This window comes from Panicum virgatum, chromosome 5N (genome assembly GCF_016808335.1).
Source record: "Panicum virgatum strain AP13 chromosome 5N, P.virgatum_v5, whole genome shotgun sequence".
Taxonomy (NCBI): domain Eukaryota; kingdom Viridiplantae; phylum Streptophyta; class Magnoliopsida; order Poales; family Poaceae; genus Panicum; species Panicum virgatum.
The window spans coordinates 2,097,042-2,116,634 of NC_053149.1; the positions used below are offsets into that span (position 1 = coordinate 2,097,042).

Genomic DNA, 19,593 nt, shown 5'->3' on the forward strand with positions numbered 1-19,593 from the left:
TGGCGAGGAGGTGCACACGATTTTGGTGGCCGGATTCATCAAGGAGGTATTTCATCACGAGTGGCTAGCTAATCCTGTATTAGTTAAGAAAAAGAACAGGAAATGGAGGATGTGTGTAGATTATACCGGTCTAAATAAAGCATATCCTAAAGTTCCCTTTCCTTTTCCACGCATCGATCAAATAGTTGATTCAACCGCGGGATGCGAACTTTTATCCTTTCTTGATGCGTATTCCGGATACCATCAGATCAAGATGAAAGAGTCCGACCAGCTCGCGACTTCTTTTATCACCCTTTTCGGCATATACTGCTACGTTACGATGCCCTTTGGTCTTAGGAACGCCGGAGCTACAAACCAGCGATGTATGCTCCATGTGTTTAAGGATCATATTGGGCGAACCATAGAAGCATATGTCGACAAAATTGTCGTGAAATCCAGGAAGGCAGACGACCTAGTAGCCGATCTCAGGATCGCATTCGATTGCCTCAGGGCCAAAGGGGTGAGCTCAACCCCGAGAAGTGCGTGTTTGGAGTCCTCGAGGCATGCTCTTGGGTTTCATTGTCTCCCAGCGATGCATGGAGCCCAACTCTGAAAAAGTCTCGGCCATCACTCGGATGCGACTGATCCGAGACATAAAGGGGGTACAGAAGGTCATGGGTTGCTTAGCAGCTCTCAGCCGATTCATCTCACGCCTCGGTGAGAAAGGCTTGCCTCTGTATAGACTCTTGAGGAAATCCGAGCGCTTTTCGTGGACCCCCAAGGCCCAAGAGGCCCTTGACAAACTCAAGGCGTCGCTCACTAGCGCTCCAATCCTAACACCGCCGATGGACAGCGAGCCCCTCTACCTATACGTGGCAGCCACGACCTAGGTCGTCAGCACAGCCATCGTTGTAGAACGACAAGAGGAGGGACATGCTCTGCCTGTCCAGAGGCCGGTATACTTCATCAGTGAAGTGTTGTATGAAACCAAGACACGGTATCCGTAGATCCAAAAGCTGCTCTACGCAGTGATCTTGGCTCGGGGCAAGCTACGCCACTACTTTGAGGCCCATCCCATCACTGTGGTCTCGTCTTTCCCCCTCGGAGAGATAGTCCATAACCGGGAGGTCACAGGTAGGATAGCCAAGTGGTCAGTGGAGCTGATGGGGAAGACTCTCACCTATGCGCCTCGCAAGGCGGTCAAATCCCAGATCTTAGCAGACTTCATTGCTGAGTGGACCGACACTCAGCTGCCCCCACCGCAGATTCAACGGGTCTGTGATGAAAACCGGCGCAGGCGCGGGCCTGCTTTTCATCTCACCCCTCGGGGAGCACATGCGCTATGTGGTGCGCTTACACTTCCCAGCGTCGATCAACATGGAGGAGTACAAGGCCCTCCTCAGCGGCCTCCGCATTGTCATCGAGCTTGGCATCAAGCACCTCGACGTTCGGGGAGACTCCCAACTCATCATCGATCAAGTGATGAAGGAGGCCAGCTGCCACAACGAGAAGATGGAGGCATATTGCAACGCATTGCGCCGCCTGGAAGACAAGTTCGATGGGCTCGAGCTCAACCACATCGTGCGCAAGTACAATGAGAAAGCGGACAAATTAGCCAAGATCGCATCTGGGAGGACCACAGTTCCCCCGAATGTCTTCACCCACGACCTTGCCAAGCCATCCGTCGACTTCAAGACCCCTGCGGAAGCCATCGGAGCGGCATCCGAACCCTCGGGGGCTGCGACCGTCGAGCCGTCAGCCGAAGACCCCTCGGCGGAGTAGTCCGAGGCCATGGACACTAAGGCCAAGACCTCCTCAGCAGATGAGGCCGAAGCAATGGAAATCGATGAGGCCCCACCCCCGCGAGATTGGCGTAGCCAGTACCTCGACTGGATGATCTGAGGGATCCTACCCTCAGACCGTGCTCAGGCACGGCGTATTGCTAGGCGGGCCAAATCCTTTGTCTTGATTGATGATGAACTATACAAGCGCAGCCCCTCGGGAGTTTTGCAACGTTGCATCCCCATCCCCAAGGGCAATGAGCTGATCTGGGATATCCACGCTGGAATCTGCGGTCACCACGCCGCGCCGCGCACCCTCGTGGGCAACGCATTTCGACAGGGCTTCTACTGGCCCACTGCAGTCGCCGATGCCACCGACGTCTTGCGGACCTGCGAGGGTTGCTAGTTCTATGCCTGGAAGACACACCTCTCGGCTCACGCTCTGCAAACCATCCCCATCACATGGCCATTCGCCGTGTGGGGATTGGACCTGGTCGGGCCTTTACAGAAAGTGCCCGGGGGCTTCACCCATTTGTTGGTAGTAGTCGACAAGTTCTCCAAATGGATCGAGGCTCGACCCATCGGCAAAATCAAGTCCGAGCAGGCCGTTCTGTTCTTCACCAACATAGTCTTTAGGATCGGGGTTCTGAACTCGATCATCACCGACAACGGCACCCAGTTCACCGGCAAGAAGTTTTTGGTGTTCTACGACAATTACCACATACACGTGGACTGGTCAGCAGTGGCCTATCCACAAACGAATGGCCAAGTAGAGCGTGCCAATGGTATGATCCTACAAGGCCTCAAGCCAAGAATATTCAACAAGCTAAACAAGTTTGGCCGAAGGTGGCTCACGGAGCTACCCTCGGTTATCTGGAGCCTGAGAACGACCCCGAGCAGAGCCATGGGCTTCACCCCATTTTTCCTCGTCTACGGCGCCGAGGCCGTCCTCCCCACGGATTTGGAATACGGATCACCGAGGCTCAAGGCTTACCAAGAGTAGCAGAACCAACAAGCCCGTGAGGACTCGCGAGACCAAGTGGATGAAGCAAGAGACGTGCATTCAGCGTGATACCAACAGTCTCTGCGACGATATCAAGCGCAGAGGGTTCGGCGCCGAGACCTCAACAAAGGGGACTTGGTGCTAAGGCTTCGGCAGGACAATAGAGGACGCCACAAGCTCTCACCACCGTGGGAAGGCCCATACATCGTCGCTGAAGTGCTCAAGCCTGGCACATACAAGCTAGCTAACGAAAATGGCGAAGTCTTCACCAACGCTTGGAACATCCAGCAGCTACGTCGCTTCTATCCTTGAAATTCCAAGCTATTTGTACATAGTTTGTACTTATATTTCAAATTTCCCGAAGCAATAAAGAGTATGTGTTGCTTGTTTATTTTTTTGGGAACCTTCCGAACCCTCGGGGGCTCGGACGTGCAGGAAGACTGAGGTAGGCTCGACTTTCCCCTCGGCAAAGTCAAGCCTCCCTCGGGGGCGTTTTTTCGAAAAATTTCCGTATTTAAGTTTCTCGTATACTTAGAAAAGTAGACGCAAGGCATAAACGACTATGGAACGGGACCGGCCGAGCCGCGGGACCGCCTACGCCTCCGGGATACGGCATCCCCACTCACCTCCCTACACCTAAGTCGCTTATGAACACAAACTTCCTCGCAGAGACCTATCTAAGACACATACGAGAACACGAAAATCAAGTAAAGAAAATGAGGGCTCGAATGCACAAGGCCTTGAACGGCCACACTGTCAATATACATCAACTAGTTTTCTCGCACAGAAACATAGTTAAGACAAAATACTAACTTATTTACACGGGCTCTACGGCCCAAGGCTTCTATAGGTTTCCTTCTCCTCCATGCGGACCCTCAACGGCGTTGTATTCAGCATCGGGGAGGAGGTTGCCCTCGAGTCGCTCGGACAAGGCGGCGGCGAAGCCCTCGACGGTGGCGTCGGCCTGCTCCATAGCAGCCACTGCGTCATCCCCCTCGACGCCAGGCGCGACGACGTATCCCGTCGCCACCTGCTCGAGGTTCATGTCGTAGTGCGTCGACGCCACGGCGAGGGTCCTCTAAACGCCGAGGTGGAAGGTGCTCCTGAGGCGCTCGGCCACCCGACCGCCCAGCAATAGCAGGCGACTGGCCACCGAGCTCCCGGACAAGCCTCCCTCCCACTCGAGTTCTTGGCACGTGGCCACGGCGGCACCCTCCAGGTCTGTGAGATCCTTCTGCGCCAATGAATACACAGCTTGGACGGCTTCCTTCGCCGCGGTCTCGTCCGCCACCGCCTTCTTCAGCTCCGAACAAGAAAACGAAGATAAGTTTCAGCAAATTAAGAATCAACTTAAGTGAAATCATAGATATTTACCCTTGATGCATTCTTGCGCTCGCACCAGCTGAGCACGAGTGGCATCCGCCTGCTCTTGGAGCACGGATAAGGAGGCCTCCCTCTCTTTGAGGGCAGTTTCTGCGTTGCGGATGGCCACCTCTCGTGCTTTGAGGACGACGTCCTTCCCCACGAGGGTGTCGGTGAGCATGGTGACGGCCGCCTTCTCGCGCTGGAGCTCAGGCTCCTGGCGCTGGAACACAGCCTCCTTCGCCTCGAGCGCCTTGTCTTTTTGCTCCAGCACCACCGCGTTCTGCCGCAGCTCGGCAGCCTACGCCTCGACCTCCTGGGCGTCACGCCAGCTCTTCCTCCAGCGCGTGCTGACGCGCACCCAGGTCAGACACCAGGATGTTGGCCTCGTTCATCCGTGCGACCATACTGGCGTTGCACTGCTCGAGCCAGCGCACCTGGGTGTACTGCCGGGCCGGCTCGGCGCTTTTTCTACGCGAGATTCCTTCAGCCGCTGCGAACAGAAAGACATAAGCGAAACACACACAAACGGGACCAGAAACGGATAATTCATAGGAAAAGGCATTTACCTTTCTGATAAGGAAGTTTGTCTTCTGATGAAGCTGGAAGGCACGGCCAAGGGCATCCTGGATCTCAGTGCCAACCTCGTACTACGCCTTCCATACCTCCTCCTCCTCCCACTCGTTGTGATCAAAATCCGAGGGGACCCCGTGTTGGACCATCGCCCGCTCGACCCCCATGGGGGGCCCCTCAGACATCCCCGTATCGAGGACACCCTCGGAGGCCGAGATGAATTCGGCAATCCAGGCAGCGGCGCTAGCTGCAGCATTCGGGTCGATCTCCACCGAGTCCCCGAACTCCTCGTGCGACGGCGTCTCCACCACCGGCACTACGTTCTTCGGCGCCATCTGCACCGTTGCCGCTGCGGCGGCCCTCTCGCCCCCGGCCCCCGTGGACTCTGGGGCGAGGGTCTCCTCCACTCAGAGACGAGGACCTCCCCCTCTGCTTGGCCGGTTGGATGCTCCGGCGCATCCCCGCCAATCTCTCCCCCAGCTCTTGGCCGGGCGGCATCAACGATGCTGCCTCGGCCAGCGTCGTCCCCGTAGCCCGGCTGGGCGGCGCCGTCGTCGCTGCCTCGGCCGGGCTCAGTTTCAGCATCCGGCCGGGCAGCACCCTCCGTGCTGCCTCGGCCGGCCTCCCCCTCGCCGTACGCCCGAGAGGTCGCTATTGCGCCGCTCTGGCCGGCGTCGCTCCCGCCCTCCTGCGCATGGGCCTGCTGGGCCGACTGGGCCCCTCAAACCATTGCCTCCCGGAGCACCGCGGTGGCCGCCTCCAGTGTATGGGACCCTCTAGTCGGGGGCTGCGGCGCCGAATGCGGCGTTGCACTTGCCCCAGTCTTGAGGGCCTTGGACGACGCGAGACGGACCATCTCCTAGGTAGCGGCCTTGCGGCTGAACCAGCAGGGGAGAATGACAAGTCAGCTGGGGTCGGAGAGTCAAACAAACAAACGCGAAAGACGGAATTAAGATTGCTTACCTCCACAGGGAGCTCAGCCTGCGCTTGCCCGTGCCGCTCCTCTGGCCTCGCGGCACGCTGTCGCTTCCTGACAATGGGCCCAGGGGCGTCACACCTCGATCAGCTTGTACCCCTGGGGCTATCTGCCCGAGGGTCTCCGCGCTTGCCGTGGACATCCTGCCACCCGCCGATGTTGCGGACGCAGACGTCCGCCCGCCTATTGCCGTCACCGGCGCAGGTGTCATCCTTTCCTCCGATCCACCCTCGCAGCGGGTGCCCTCTCCAGCCTCGCCGGCGCGAGCCTTCTCTCGCCCGGCATTGACGCCGAGGCCTCGTCGCCGGCCCGGTGGTGGACCGGCGGAGGGCTTACGGCCGTCACCACCTCAAAGTCGTCAGACTCCGAGAAATCCACCCCGCCGGACGAGGAGTCTCCCTCTTCGGTGGACTCAGGCGTGGTCGGCGGAGAGTGGCCCTCCCTCTTCCGTCTGGCGCACTCCTTATCATGGGTCTCCCTTCTCTCCCTCTTCTTGGCGGCGGTTGCCTTCGCCTCGTCCTTCCTCCTCTTGTCCGCCTGCGCGCGCAGGCGGTTCACTTCGCGGACCTCGGGGAGCGGGGGCTTCGAGACAGCCTTTACGGCTTAGTCCCTGCAAGCACGACTCAGATCAAAAACAAGAAGAAGGAGAAGAAACAACATGAAATCAACAACAATCGAAAGCCGCACTCACCAAACTGATGTACCCATCCTCGGGGCGCATCTTGATCCTCCAGAGATCCTCGGGGTCGGAGGGGAAGTGCGCCACCGCGCTCTTCGCCCTCTGGGCAGTGGCATCGAGGGAGAGTAGCCCGCTCAACATCCTCGAACCCTCAGCCACAGCCTCGGGAGTCAGCTCGAAGATCGCCAACCTCCTCTCCATGAGGGGAATCACCCTCTGCCGGTGAAAATTCGCGATGACAGCGGCCGCCGTCAGCCCCTTCTTTGCCAAATACTGCAGCGCCTCGATGAACACCTTGAGCCTGGCCTGGCACTCAGGGGGCGACACCCCCCATCTCCATGCATCTGGCTTCTCCCGGAGGACCTTGTCGGTGAACGCCGGGAGCCTCTCATTGTCGTTGCGCAAGTAGAACCTCCCTCGGCTCCACCCGGCGTTGTTCGTACTCACCTTGCAGGGGATGTATAGGTTCCCCCTGTTCTCACGCACTAGGAGTGTGAGGCCACCGGCGCGGGCGACTCTCCTTGGCTGGCCTGGGACGTGCTCGGTGTAGAGTTCCCCGCGAAATAGGTGCACCCACAAATCCCAGTGCGCCTCCACCCCCCAAGTATCCCTCGCATACGGCGACGAAGACCGCCACCTACGAGATGGAATTGGGGGTGAAGTTGCGCAGCTCCACCCCGTAGTGGTGGCAGAGCGCACGAAAGAACTTGCCGGTGGGGACGCCAAATCCCCGCTCGTGGAGCCGCGCGAGGCTCATGACGTAGCCGCTCGGAGGCTTCGGCTCTCTCTCCTCCGGCCTTGGGACGATCCACATTGGTGGCGATTGGTCGGTGTTCGGCGGCAAGAGCCTGTCGGCGACCAGCGCCTCCAAATCCGCCGCGCGGACGGTGGACCTGCCCCATGGTGCCGGATCCGCGAACTGCGCCATCTCTTCAGCAAAGGGGGAAGGCAGGGGGAAGGCTCGAACGGGAGGAAAGGTGTGCTCGCTTCTCTTCCTCTTCTTCCTCTCGTTTCTCGGCTCCGGGCTTTGGATGCAGGGGAAGCGGAGAAGGCAGGGGAGGCGAGAGCAAACGGCAAGGTGAAGCGAATCAATTCCCCCTTCTCTCTCTTTAATTCACTGTGCCGGGCGGATTCGTCGCCACGGCCCCGAATCTACCACATTAAATGCGGTAGATTTCGCAGCCACTGACAGCTGGACCCCACTCCCGGGAAACCCCCCATGCATGCATTCAATAATTACCGCAGTGCGGTAACCGATGGGGCGCGACGGGACTGTAGCGCCGTCCCATCGGCCAGTCGCCGCCCACGCCGCTCCGCCTACCCGAGACGGCCGCCTGAAAAGGCGCGCCCGCACCGCACGCGCCGGGCCACGTCCCCCACGACCAGCGGGAGACCCGCGCGCGACCCACGACTCCGCGCCGTCTGTGGACTGTGACGGAATATTCCCTCCGGGGGTTCCTTACCATTGAAGAAGCTTTGTTCCGAGGCCTTACTGATCTGGGGTTCGAAGCCTGGCCCACCGAGGGTTCGACAGGTGCCCCGGATCACCAGAGTCAGGGATTGCATGGACGTACCATACTAGCTACCCTCGAGCGCGAATCTCGAGACGTCCAACACAGTGTTCAAGGCCAGCCGAGGATGCCTAGCAAGGGGATCACATCGAGGGAGAGCATTGAGCCCTCAGACCCTATCAAATGGGTCCAAGCTCCGCCTAGCGAACCTTTGCAAGCGCTTTATGAGACGTGTCTACAGACCACGAGCCGACCCTTATCGAACAGGACACAGACGTCCGCTTGAACTACCTGCTAACAGCTCACCGAAGCAACCATGGCTCGCTGCCCGGGCATGGGTAGCATGGCGCGCTTCACCCCTCCTCCCTGCGAAAGGGCGACGAGGGTCATAATGAAAAGACGAGGGTTCCCTGAATGCCTTCACACAGGCCAGGGCTCGGGGGCTCCTCGCACACCGCGGCTCAGGCCACGCCCTCGAATAAATCAGCCATCACCGATTGTGAAGTTCCACGTGTCGAACAAATCCCCCTCGCCTGATCATCAAAAGGGCAACGGGTCGCCGCATCAGCACTGAAAATGCCGAGGCCGGCTGGAAGAGAAGCTGAATGGTCACCCCACCCGATCAACCATGCAATACGTCGCTTATAGCCCCTGGACGAGTGCTAGCACTCCTCCAAGGCCTCGGGGGCTACACCTGCGGGTGCGCTGACGCACCCCCACGAAGGAAACTTCACACATTCGAGGATCAAAATCTATAGTCTAGCACCCGACCCTTCTCCTCGTTCCTGCTAGTGTTGGGTTCGGAGTTGGACCCGTCTCCACCCGTAGCCTCCGGCTCCAAATAAGGCCGCAAGCGCCCGACCCTTCTTCTCGTTTCTATCTTGCTCCGCAAACTAGCCTAAACCCTCCAGTCAGTGTGACGGCGACACCCCCAGCGGCGACTTCATGGTGCTCGAGGCATGCCGTGCACCTTGCCGCCGTCTCTCTGTCGGCGAACTCCGATCTTGAACCGATCTCCTCTAGCTACGCCCGCGAGTGCGCCGACGCGCCCCCGCGAAGAAAAACTAAACCCCCACGGTCGGTATCCGAGTCACGACTTTGAGTGATCAGGCCTCTGCAGGGCTGAAACTCATCCCTACAAAGGCTTGGGGGCTACTGTCGGGTACAATAATTAGGGGCACCCTAACCCAGGGACCAAATCGCCCTCATGACACACAATGCAATCAGGCAATAGGGCCCACAGCGCCCAAATCCTCTTCAGTCCCCAAGAGGCCCAATCCTCGCTCGGCCCGCGGCCCAGCTTCGCGGTACGACCCATCCGAGGCCCCCTCAGACCCGTGGAGCGATCTCCGCTTCGCTCGAGGCCTCCCCGCCGAGACCCTCGATAGCGCACCGCATCTCTGCCTCGCTCGAGGGTAGCGGAACTACCCTCGGGAGAGAGAACTAACTCCACCTCGCTCGAGGCTACCCCTCGGCAGACGGAGTTAGCGATCCACCTGCTCACCAGTCTGTCTGACGGAGGCATTAAATGCCAACCACTCTGCCGCGGAGTGCGGAGTCGGACGACGTCAGGCCACCATGCCGCACAGCAACTGTGACCGGAGTCCCGTCCGCCAACTCCGGTCACTGCTCCGCCATCCCCAGCACTGTTGCGACACTGTGGGAACCTGCAACACCCTGTGCAAACGTGCCTGGCACTGCTCCTGCCACTGTGCTTCCTACCCCTCGTACTTTCTCCTCTGCAGAACCCTCGACGGGTGTGGGCGCAACCCTCGGACGGGGTACAGATCTTGACCAGAGCAAGACCCCGCCTGCAGGACCCTCGACGCTCCGCCACGCCACACATGGAGGACGGTACCCTCCACAGCGATCACCACGACGCTCACAGGAGTTATCAGGATGCCAGTGCGATCTCCGCGAGACCAGGGAGCTGCCCAGGACAACTGCCACGCCTGGCGCCATACCACACAGTGTACTTTCCACAGCGCTCGATCACTGCACCCCCGCGATTCGGGGAGAAGACGACGACTTCCGTGATCTCCCTGTACATGTACTCCGCCCCTCCTTGAGTCTATAAAAGGAGGAGGCGGGCTCCTTCGCAAAGGGGCGATATCATCTCGCACACAACCCGCACACACACACGCTCTCCAGAGCTCGATATTGGCACTTGCCTCAATCACTTAGCAGAGATCTGGGAGCTTCCCTCCCTCTCTCGCCTCGCTTGTACCCCTACTACAAGAACTCCGGTGCAAGATAGTACAGTGCCCTCGCACACCCTTGCTGGACGTACGGCCCCGCGGCCAGAACCAGGATAAACCCGTGCGTTACTGTGTTACCTCTTGCATCAACCATCTAGGGTTAGGGACCACGCAGCATCATCACTAGTTGGTGCCAGACCGCCGGGTCTAGACACCGACGGTTACTGTCACTTCTTATGCCATGATGCAGCTTATAATATGCATACTGAGGATATATGCTCATGAACACAAATCAGGGTTGCGTGGTCACATCATATATAGTAGTGTTATATAGCAAACAGCATGCACAGATTTAAGCTAATCCCATTCTGCCCAAGTGCCCATCTGATATGTTCCCTGCATCCAGCAGCTCGGCTAGTCATCTAAACTGTCACAAAATTTGGATTTCAGCTTTCTTGTCTTTATCAAATTAAAAGTTTCAGCCCTGTACCGGGAATGTCCTCGCCACACGCGCGCGTGCGCACGCACGAAGAAAAAAAGAAGAATCTGCAATTCAACTGATGATCTAAATAACAGTAGCATGAGACATACATCTTCTTTCACGAGGGAGAGACAGTAGTCATGTTGACTCATCAGGCTAGTCATTTTCGCTTGCTTTATAGTCTTATTAATTAACTATGCCAATCTGCCAGAAGTAATCGAATATATATACTCCTCCCAGATGTAAAGGATGGCTACCATATTGATCAACTAATTAGGATATATATATATATATATATATATATATATATATATATATATATATATAGTCCATCTCGCAGTTCTTTTTCTCCATGTGTCTCAGTTCGATCTGTATATAATATACCCGGCCAATCAATCATCATCAATCTTATTTCACCCCCGGCGACGGCGAGAGTATCGTACGAATTCACATTCTCCTGCCACCAGTTCCTGACTCCCTTTGGCAATTGAAGTAGACGGCGGCGACCGGCAGGCCGAGGTTGTAGAGCTCGGCGAAGTCGCGGGTGCTGAAGTTCTGCCGCCACCCTGGGGCGTACACCGTCTGCCGGCCGAGCTGTTGGAAGAGCAGAAACACCAGGCGGTGGATTCCGAGCACCGGCCGTGGGCTCTCGTAGCACACAATCTCAGTCCCTGTGCGTGCGTCAAGTATACTATGATGAATTAATACTAATGCTCAAATAAACAGGGACACTGAATCGATGTAAGTCTGAACTAGGTTAGTCAAACACGAAAAAAAAAATCTCTGAGCAGGACATACCAAAAGAAACTCCTGTCGTCGCCGGGATATCAGTGACCAGCCTGCAATACCGGGTCAAAGTAATTTCGATTCAGAACATCTCCGTCCATAAAAGACTACATCATCATGCATGATCGATGAATAATAAGGTCAAGTTGTCGGTTTTCTTTCTGAACTGAAAATTGATGTATGTTTGAACTTTGAAGTGGACCGTCCCGGCAATCTATATATAGTAGTACATGTGACAAAACATAATACTAGAAAGGTTCTTATTTTGCATATCAGTATACGTATGTACGATGATTTTGCAGTTATAGACAAATGCATTCACAGGTTGTGAGACAGAAGGTATTGACCCACTGATTAAAAAGGGTTTGTGTTTCAGGTGATTAGTATCGTTTCGTTAGCAGTTGCCTCTTCGTCTCAAGCAGATAGAATTCAAACTAGCTAGTGGTGTCAAGACTCAAGACCAAATTAAAGGAAGCTTGCATGGGGTATCTTGAAATACTTTGTACGGTAGTGATTATTGCAGGTTATGAGTTTGGAAAAAACCCCATAAACTTGAAAACCTATATATCGTCTGCTAGCTTGGATACCTGTTCTAATAAAGGGGAAAAAATACAAATCTTGATGCAAAGTTTATAGAAAGGTCATCTAGATTTATGTTGTAAACTTGTAATTTATGGAATTAGGCTGGGATGGCAAAAATGATCGAGCGAAAAAATGTACTGCTATATTTAATGGTAAGATGAGGGCTCTTCTTAGTAGCAGGACAAAGATATATATAGTAACTATTTCTTTAGGAAATGTCCTCTAGCTGATGCATACTCTCACTCCAGATTGGTAAAGGAAGTCATTTCGGACATTGACATAGTCTCCAAAAAAACTTTGACCACTATCCTTTTGCTATAAAAAAAATAGAAAATAACTACTATATACTTTTACGAAAATATATTTTAAGATAATTTATTTGTAGTCAAAGTTTAAAATGTTTGATTTAAGATAAACTCAAAACGACTTCCTTTACCGACACGGAGGGAGTAAGTAAGCAACTTTGTTGTCTTTCCCTATTTATCCTTATAGCTATTGGTTTTACTAATCAAAGCTTTTCTCAGCTGAGCCTGTAGGCTGTAATGGAACTCTTTTACTAGCTACCTTCTTCCATACATCTACTTTCTTGGCTGGATAACATGTAGTTCTCTGGAATTTTATAAATAGAAATAATTCATTCACACAAAAGTAAAGTTTCCACTAAGTTCAGTTGAATACAAATTTGTTGGGACTAAAAGTTGATAATGTCAACGAATTAATAAACTATTATTGTCTGTAGGTTTCAATCTTGTGTTTTTAGATTTGATTTAAGAGTTCGATACTACACTTGGATGTCTTGTGGAATATATATGGTTTATGTTCAGTTGTCTCTCAATGTTATGCTATGTATATATGTCATGTTTTCCTGGAAAAAGAATGTATTCTTCCAGACATAATGCTATTGGGCTTATCTATCGATCGATCAACCGGTTCATTTTTCCTACAGACGGTATGGAAGTATTCTAAATACACTTGCAAATAATTTGAGGGGTTCTTTAATATAATATGGGAGAATGCTTGACGAATATATTTAGGATTTAGCAAATTTGGACCTGAATCCTTCGCATCCAAACAGACTACTCCTACTTGTTGACAATCCTAAATGCAGCATTATTATTTGTTGGAAAAATTGTTGTAGTACGAGGTGAAAGGAGAGACACCAAGACCTAAAGGTTACTCCATTTTATCCATGGCTAGGATTTTGGAGTAGTGCAGCTGATAATATTGTTTTGTTAATTGTCAAAAAATAATTTCCAAGGTATAGTAGTAACATATTTTTCAGGATCCTGATCACCAAAAGGCTTGTGCTGGTAGGGGATCTATATATCTAGAACCCAATTCCTCGGAGTCAGAGGCGTTCATATAAAAAGGTAGAGTGCGTGTGTTTTTATGATTGCACCTAATTAATTTACCCTCTAAAGTTATCAACAAAATCGTACTAGGTGAAGAATACGGATAATTAATAATTTACCCTCTAATTAAACATTACTATGTTCTGTCAGAAGTACTTATTATTAATAATGTATGTTTGATCTAAGTGGCCAGCCGTACTAGGTGAAGAATACGGATAATTAAGATGCTGACAGTACGCGTTCTGCGCCTTCATTCCCATGAAAGAGACGGGCCGAGGATTGAGAAGGAAGGACGAGATCACATGGCGTGATCTTACCATGCAAGCTAAGCAGATCTCTCTCTCTATATATCTGCAGAAAAGAATTGAAGAAGTCCTGCACAAATACAAAAGATTACTAGCTAGTTACCAGTGCAAGTACTCCCTGAGGTTGGGATCGCTGGGGCTTGGCGCGTCCGGATCCACCATAACCTGATGCAAATCAAATCAAATCACGCGTTAATCAGATAGATGGAATCAGCTAGCTAGCTGCCCAATTACCATGCATACCAGGGTGTAGAAGGTGCGCATGTCGGGGCCGCCGACCTCGACGCGCGGCTGCTCGGCGACGGCGGAGGGCCGGAGCTCGCAGCCGTTGGAGATCTCCCGCGCGGTGTAGGCAACGCGCAGCGGCACCCGGCGCACGAAGGGGTCCACCACGTCGCCGATCACCCGCCCCACCACCAGCGGATCCCCACGCTGCATGCTGCTACTGCTGCGGCGGCGGCCTCCTGACCCTCACGCTCGCTCTGGCTCTTGTTCGTTCCCCTCCTCGTCGTCCTCCGATCCGCCGCCCAACAGACACCACCAGACCAGCCCACCAATTATGAATCGCCTCTGCTTCTACTTATAGAGCGGCGGCTGGCCGGAAAGCGAGCTGAGCGATCGACGAGCTCTGGGCTTCTGGCTGCGCTGCAGGTCGCTCGCTCGCTAGGGAGCGAGCTGGTGGCGTGCTGAAGCAGCGGGGCGGCAGATGGGGCCCGCGCGCCCGGGCGGTGCTGACTGGACAGGCGCTGTCGATCCCCACCCGGCTCCGGCTGGGCCGGTGCCAATCGGCCGGCCCCCGCGGTGCGCGTCCATCCGCGCCTGCTGTTGCTGTGCCTGTGCGTGCGTTTGGGAAAGGAAAGCGGCCGGAGAGGTCAAATGGTCTGTTGGTGTTCGCTTGCTCGTCTATGCAAACAAGGACGATAGCTACTACTGCAACAGCAGCTAGGACAAAGGACAGGACAGGATAGGATTAGGCTAGGCCGCTAGGCTAGGGGATCGGAGGGTATCCATCCAGCACCAGCAGACACATCAGATCGTCAAAGCTAAGCTATGATCCGGTTACTGTTCCATTGAGCCGGGGCCGGCCAAGCAAAGACGACTCCTCTAAATCGATGAGTGAGTGATTCCTTTCCCTTTGCCGTTTACATCAGGATTCCTTTTCTTTTACCTTCCTTGTATTGCTTGGAACTTACTACGTGCAAATGTGTGCAGCAAGAGGTTCTACTAGGTGCACAGTTAAAAAAAAGAGAGATTTTCCTCTTTTTAGAGAGAGAGAGACTATCAATAAATAAGAAGAAGAGTTTACCTGAGATGAAGTAGAAGAGACCAGAGCAGCAGGAGTGAGTGAGGGCAAGGCCTTTGTGGAGTGACGGCTGACGAGACGGTGGATTGGTGGGTGCGTGGGGAGTGGGGGAAGAGGGAGAGGCGGCCCCGGCAGGGTCCTTTTGTCACCCGCACGTACAGTAGCTCTCACCCCGCTCTGTCGAGTTCCCATTGGCTGCCCGCCAGACTTCTCTCTCTCTCGTCGTCGTCCCCCCGGCCCGTCCAGTCCACGCCACAATTACCCAACCCGTCGTTACCCGTCCCTGGTTTTGATGATTTTATCTCGCCTAGCGCGGCCGCCCTAGGTCCCTAGAGGTGAGCTCCAAAATATATTTGCTAACAGCAAAGATAGATAATGGCAAAGAAGAAGAAGGTAGCAGGAAAGAAGAAGAAGAATAGATCTAAGTATAATGGAAGAACAAAAGAGGAGAAAATTAGTTTCCCAATGACATGTTACTTGAGAAAAAATAAGAGTTCATACAAATTGTTTGATACTCTTCCTCCTTACACGCACTCAGTATTTAACCAGCGACTCTCTTGCGTTTATGAGCTGGGTCGAATATGTGCGCGCAGACACATCTAGCGAACCCATTTGCTGCCGCTAAAACGGACACTAGGCTTCCTAGTGCGGCGGCTCATAGCAGTATATGCTTTCTCTGGTTTGTGGGTGCTGACAATATCTTCCGTTCTCCACTCCAGCAGAGGTTTATGATGGCGCGGCGGCACCCTCCGAACTCGAGGACGACGGTCCTCTGCTGCTGAGAGTCGTGAGACTCAGATTGGGCCATTGTGGCATTGGGGAGAGGATTTCCGTGGCCTCGTGCGCCGTCCGGTCGAGTGGGCTGCGGCCTTTTAAGTGGTTCAGACTAGCGCCATAGCCCAGTGCTGCGTCTTCTTGCCACCAAACGACACTGCCGACTTCAGCAGTTCACAATCCCCTTCCTCGCCTGCAGTCTTGCTCAGTCGCTCACACGGCGCTCCACGTCCGTCCATCTTGCAACCCCGCTTCAGCACCCCTGGCCACGCCAGCGGATCCCGTGCGCCGCCGTCGCGAGCCCCTGCAGCCAGGCATGCTGCCTTGGTTTCTCGCGTGCTCCGGTAAAAATTTTATCTAGAACTACGCCCTAGGTCATTTTTTGAGCTGGCTTCGCCACTGGCCGGTACCGGCTAGGCTTCGCCACTGGCCGGTACCGGCTAGCCGGTACAAAGTGGTCCACCATTTAGTACTAACCGTAGTGACCGGTACTGAATACACCATCCTGTAAAAATAAAACCCCTGATAAATATGCGTGCTCACAAGGATTCGAACCCACAACCTCCGGTCTTGCACCATCCCAACTAGGCTTCACATGTGGTTGCATGAGGGATGCTTTCCTTTTGAATAACCCATAAAGTACCATTTAGTACCGGACCAAGACATCGACTGGTACTAAATGTCACCTTTTAGTACTGGTCGGTGTCATTGGCCGGTACTAAATGGCCACGCCATTTTAGTACCGGGCTAAAACACCAACCGGTACTAAAAGGTGACATTTAAGTACCGAACGGAGGTATGACCTGGTACTAAATAATTTCAAAAAGTTTTAAAATTTAGAACCAGTAATAAATGGTCTAAATATGACCGGTACAAAGGCTGAGGGATGAATGACTACTTTTCTTGTAGTGTGCACTCCCGACCAAGAGCTGATACGATGCCAGACATCCCTTGCAAAAGGGCAATGCAGAATTAGGTGACTTGCTGTCAGCGTTTCATCAAAAAAGAAAGAAAAACATTAAAGCAACAATCACAGTGTCTGAGTGAGGTCGTTTATCCCTTCAACTTGGTTCCTGCCTCTTTAGTTATTCCATTACCAATATTGTTTGCTGCTTCAAGAGGGATCATACTCAATTGTTATGCCTTTTGACATTAATTAATTAATTATATGCGAGAAAACCTTCAAAGTTGTAAACAAAACTCAAAAGGGAGTACATCTACCTGTCCCGGCCTTCTCTTCTTTCATTCACTGGTCCTATCAGAATCTCAACAGTAAAATAAAATAAAATAAAACCGGTGTTTGGTTTGGGGTGTAAAAAATTTCGCAAAAACTTTTTTGCACCTTTGACTACTAATTTAGAATATTAAATAAAATCTAATTATAAAACCACCTCCACAACTCTCCGTGTAAATCGCGAGACGAATCTAATGAGGTCTTTGGCTGCGTGATTAGAGAAAGATTACTGTAGCATCACTGTAGCAAATCATCAATTAATTACCATCACTAGATTTGTCTAGAAAAGTTACATTCATCCCTGATAAAATTTTACAAATAGACTTCATTTAATACTCCACGCGAGCATTAATTCTGATTTGACAGCTAACTAAACACGGCCTTAACGTGTAGCATGCAGCTGTGGTGGCTTGGCTAGGGGCTAGCTAGTAGGCCACGCTGCCCGTACGTCGGCGAACTCGCTGGGAGCCATTCATGCAGGAGCAGTGCAGAGGCTGGCCTGGACTGTAGTGGCAGAACTGAACTTTACATAGTGGAAGCGTCACGTCCGCTCTGCACCTGCACGCAGCGAGCCTGCTGCCTTTTTCTCAGCTGCCGCTGGCAGGCCGCGGGGAGTATCCGCAGTGCATTGCATGCAGACGCACGCCTCGAGTGTGCGTGCGCGTACGTCGACGTGTCGTGCCGCGCTTGCAGTTGCAGGCCGGCCGGCTGCATGGGCACTGCAAGGCCAAGGACCAACATGCATAAACGGAGCCAAGGCAGAGCCACACGCCGGCCATGTCCTTGAGATAGAGGTGAGAGATCGACTTTTGTATCATATCCGCTGTACGATCATCAAGCTCGCTTTTAGAAAAGTTACTGTTCCATTACGTAGCGCATCTGCTACTGCTAGAGGCGTGTCGACGTTGTTTTGTTTCTCCATCCAAAATTTCTTAGATTTCCCTTTTCTTTTTGCTGAACAAAAAGCTTCTTAGAGATATTGGGACAACCTTTGTGTGTAATATTTCCGTAAGGAAGCACCAGAATCGAATTTAACCCTTCAAATATGATTTAACTCTTCACATATGATGACTAAGAAAATTAAAAATAGAAATAAGCAAAATACCATGGTTTATTATATTACCAAAAGATGATGATTTATTTAATCATTGGTTAAAACAAGAGGGTCATAAACCAAATTTATATTTATTTACAGGCATATCAGCTATCCGTTGGGTGATTTGGCTCTCTAGGAAAATGATGTTTTTAACAATTGTCAACCGAAAACTTTTTTACAAGTTTTATTTAGGGGAACGTATTGGTTACGCCATTTGGACGTAGTTGCAGCACAGTGAAGATCAAAAGGAGAGGACGATTCATGCATGTCGTTGTTGCAGATGTGAGCTCTTTGTTTCTTCACATCCCATGGATGGCCTTTTAGTTAACAGATTGACTTCCAATAAGCATGCTTCATACTTTAAATACATTGTGAGAAGTGGTGTGGTTTCTACTACTTGTAATAAGGTTGGTCTGATCCCCCCCCCCCCCCCCCATGAGTGAGGAGGGTGAAGCTGGATAATCTTTCCATTATCTAAAAAGGCAAAATACCATGGTTTAGAAAAATGACACTCAGGCTCTGATCTTTATATCTAAACACACTCTCATTTCGCGAAACCAAAGTTTTCCCTTTTGCTACTCGCAAAAACAAGTTTTTCTCTTTATACGAAACAAAACCGAAGGATTTGGTAAAGCAGTACGTACCATTTCGCCAAAAAAAAGAGGTTGCCTGCTTGGCTTGCTTCTTGCATAAATAAAAGACAAAAAGAAAGGCGGGATTTCAACTTGTCATGGCTGCAGCCTGCCGCCGGCGCACGACGGCCCGGCGGCCAGACCGGAACCAAACGTCCCGCCGCGGCCGTTGGGCGTTTGCCCCCGTGATCCCCGTGCCAAAACCACACGCGCGTCAGGTCACCTCCCGGACCGCGACAGGGAGACGGCGGCAGCCCGCGCCGCCCTCCAGCATTGTGCCCCCTCTCATCTCTGCTGCTGCTATGGATCCGGACACCGACCTTCACCCCCTGTTCTAGATCATGGCTCTACTGCAACGTGCTTCAGCTGCTGGTGCTGCCGCGCTTCTGGCTACCAGCCCTGATCACACGAATATATATACACATCGCAACCTGTCCTTAGCTCGCGCGATCATCTGGATACACGTTCCGAGAACGTGCTGATGCAGAATTGTACGTATACATGAGAGTGCAATGTTATCTCACCTCATAGGCTCGTACAGATGTCGATGGCGATTTTTGGGGGGGGGGGGGGGGGGGTGATCATACTTACAGCGTAGAGGCTATATAGAGAGGACCTAATTTGCAGTCCCTTGTTCTGAAGAAAGTCCTCCTTGACCCCACGCACATCTACATCACTTGGAGCCCTTCAGTCCACATTCAGACAGTGGAAGGGTGTGTTTGGTTGGAGAGCGAGTATAATGGAATGGCTCCATTCCAGAGTTTTAGAATTGAGTGGTTCCAACTCTATGTTTGGCTGCAGAGTTAGAATGGCTCCATTTTTTGTTTGGTTGGAAGAATCAGAACAAATCTGCTCGTGCTCCGTTAACTCCCGTTATGTGGGGCCAGCTTGTCAGCCACATTGCTTCTCCCTCCCCTCCCTGCCACTGCTCGTCGCGCGCAGCCCGCTGCCCGGCCGCCGGCTGCTGCAGCTTGCAGCATGAGCAA

At 52.8% G+C, this 19,593-nt stretch overlaps 1 protein-coding gene across 1 annotated transcript; it reads right to left on the reverse strand.

Annotated features, from left to right (window-relative positions):
- Positions 1-10,594: 10,594 nt before the first annotated feature.
- LOC120676604 (protein RICE FLOWERING LOCUS T 1-like) lies at positions 10,595-14,415 on the reverse strand. The gene is made up of 4 exons (XM_039957917.1): positions 13,812-14,415; positions 13,672-13,733; positions 11,342-11,382; positions 10,595-11,214 (listed from the first exon to the last, which is right to left on the reverse strand). Exons 1-4 carry the CDS (start codon positions 14,004-14,006, stop codon positions 10,991-10,993), a joined length of 522 nt encoding a protein of 173 aa, XP_039813851.1. The 5' UTR covers positions 14,007-14,415; the 3' UTR covers positions 10,595-10,990.
- Between the last annotated feature and the right edge of the window lie 5,178 nt (positions 14,416-19,593).

What these genes read in the sequence shown, in the direction of transcription:
- LOC120676604 (XM_039957917.1), bottom strand. Translation starts at nt 14,006, where the DNA reads ATGCAGCGTGGGGATCCGCTGGTGGTGGGGCGGGTGATCGGCGACGTG. An exon ending in TGCGCACCTTCTACACCCTG is followed by an intron (nt 13,734 to 13,811) that starts GTATGCATGGTA and finishes GATTTGCATCAG; the next exon opens with GTTATGGTGGATCCGGACGC. An exon ending in GACGACAGGAGTTTCTTTTG is followed by an intron (nt 11,215 to 11,341) that starts GTATGTCCTGCT and finishes ACGCACGCACAG; the next exon opens with GGACTGAGATTGTGTGCTAC.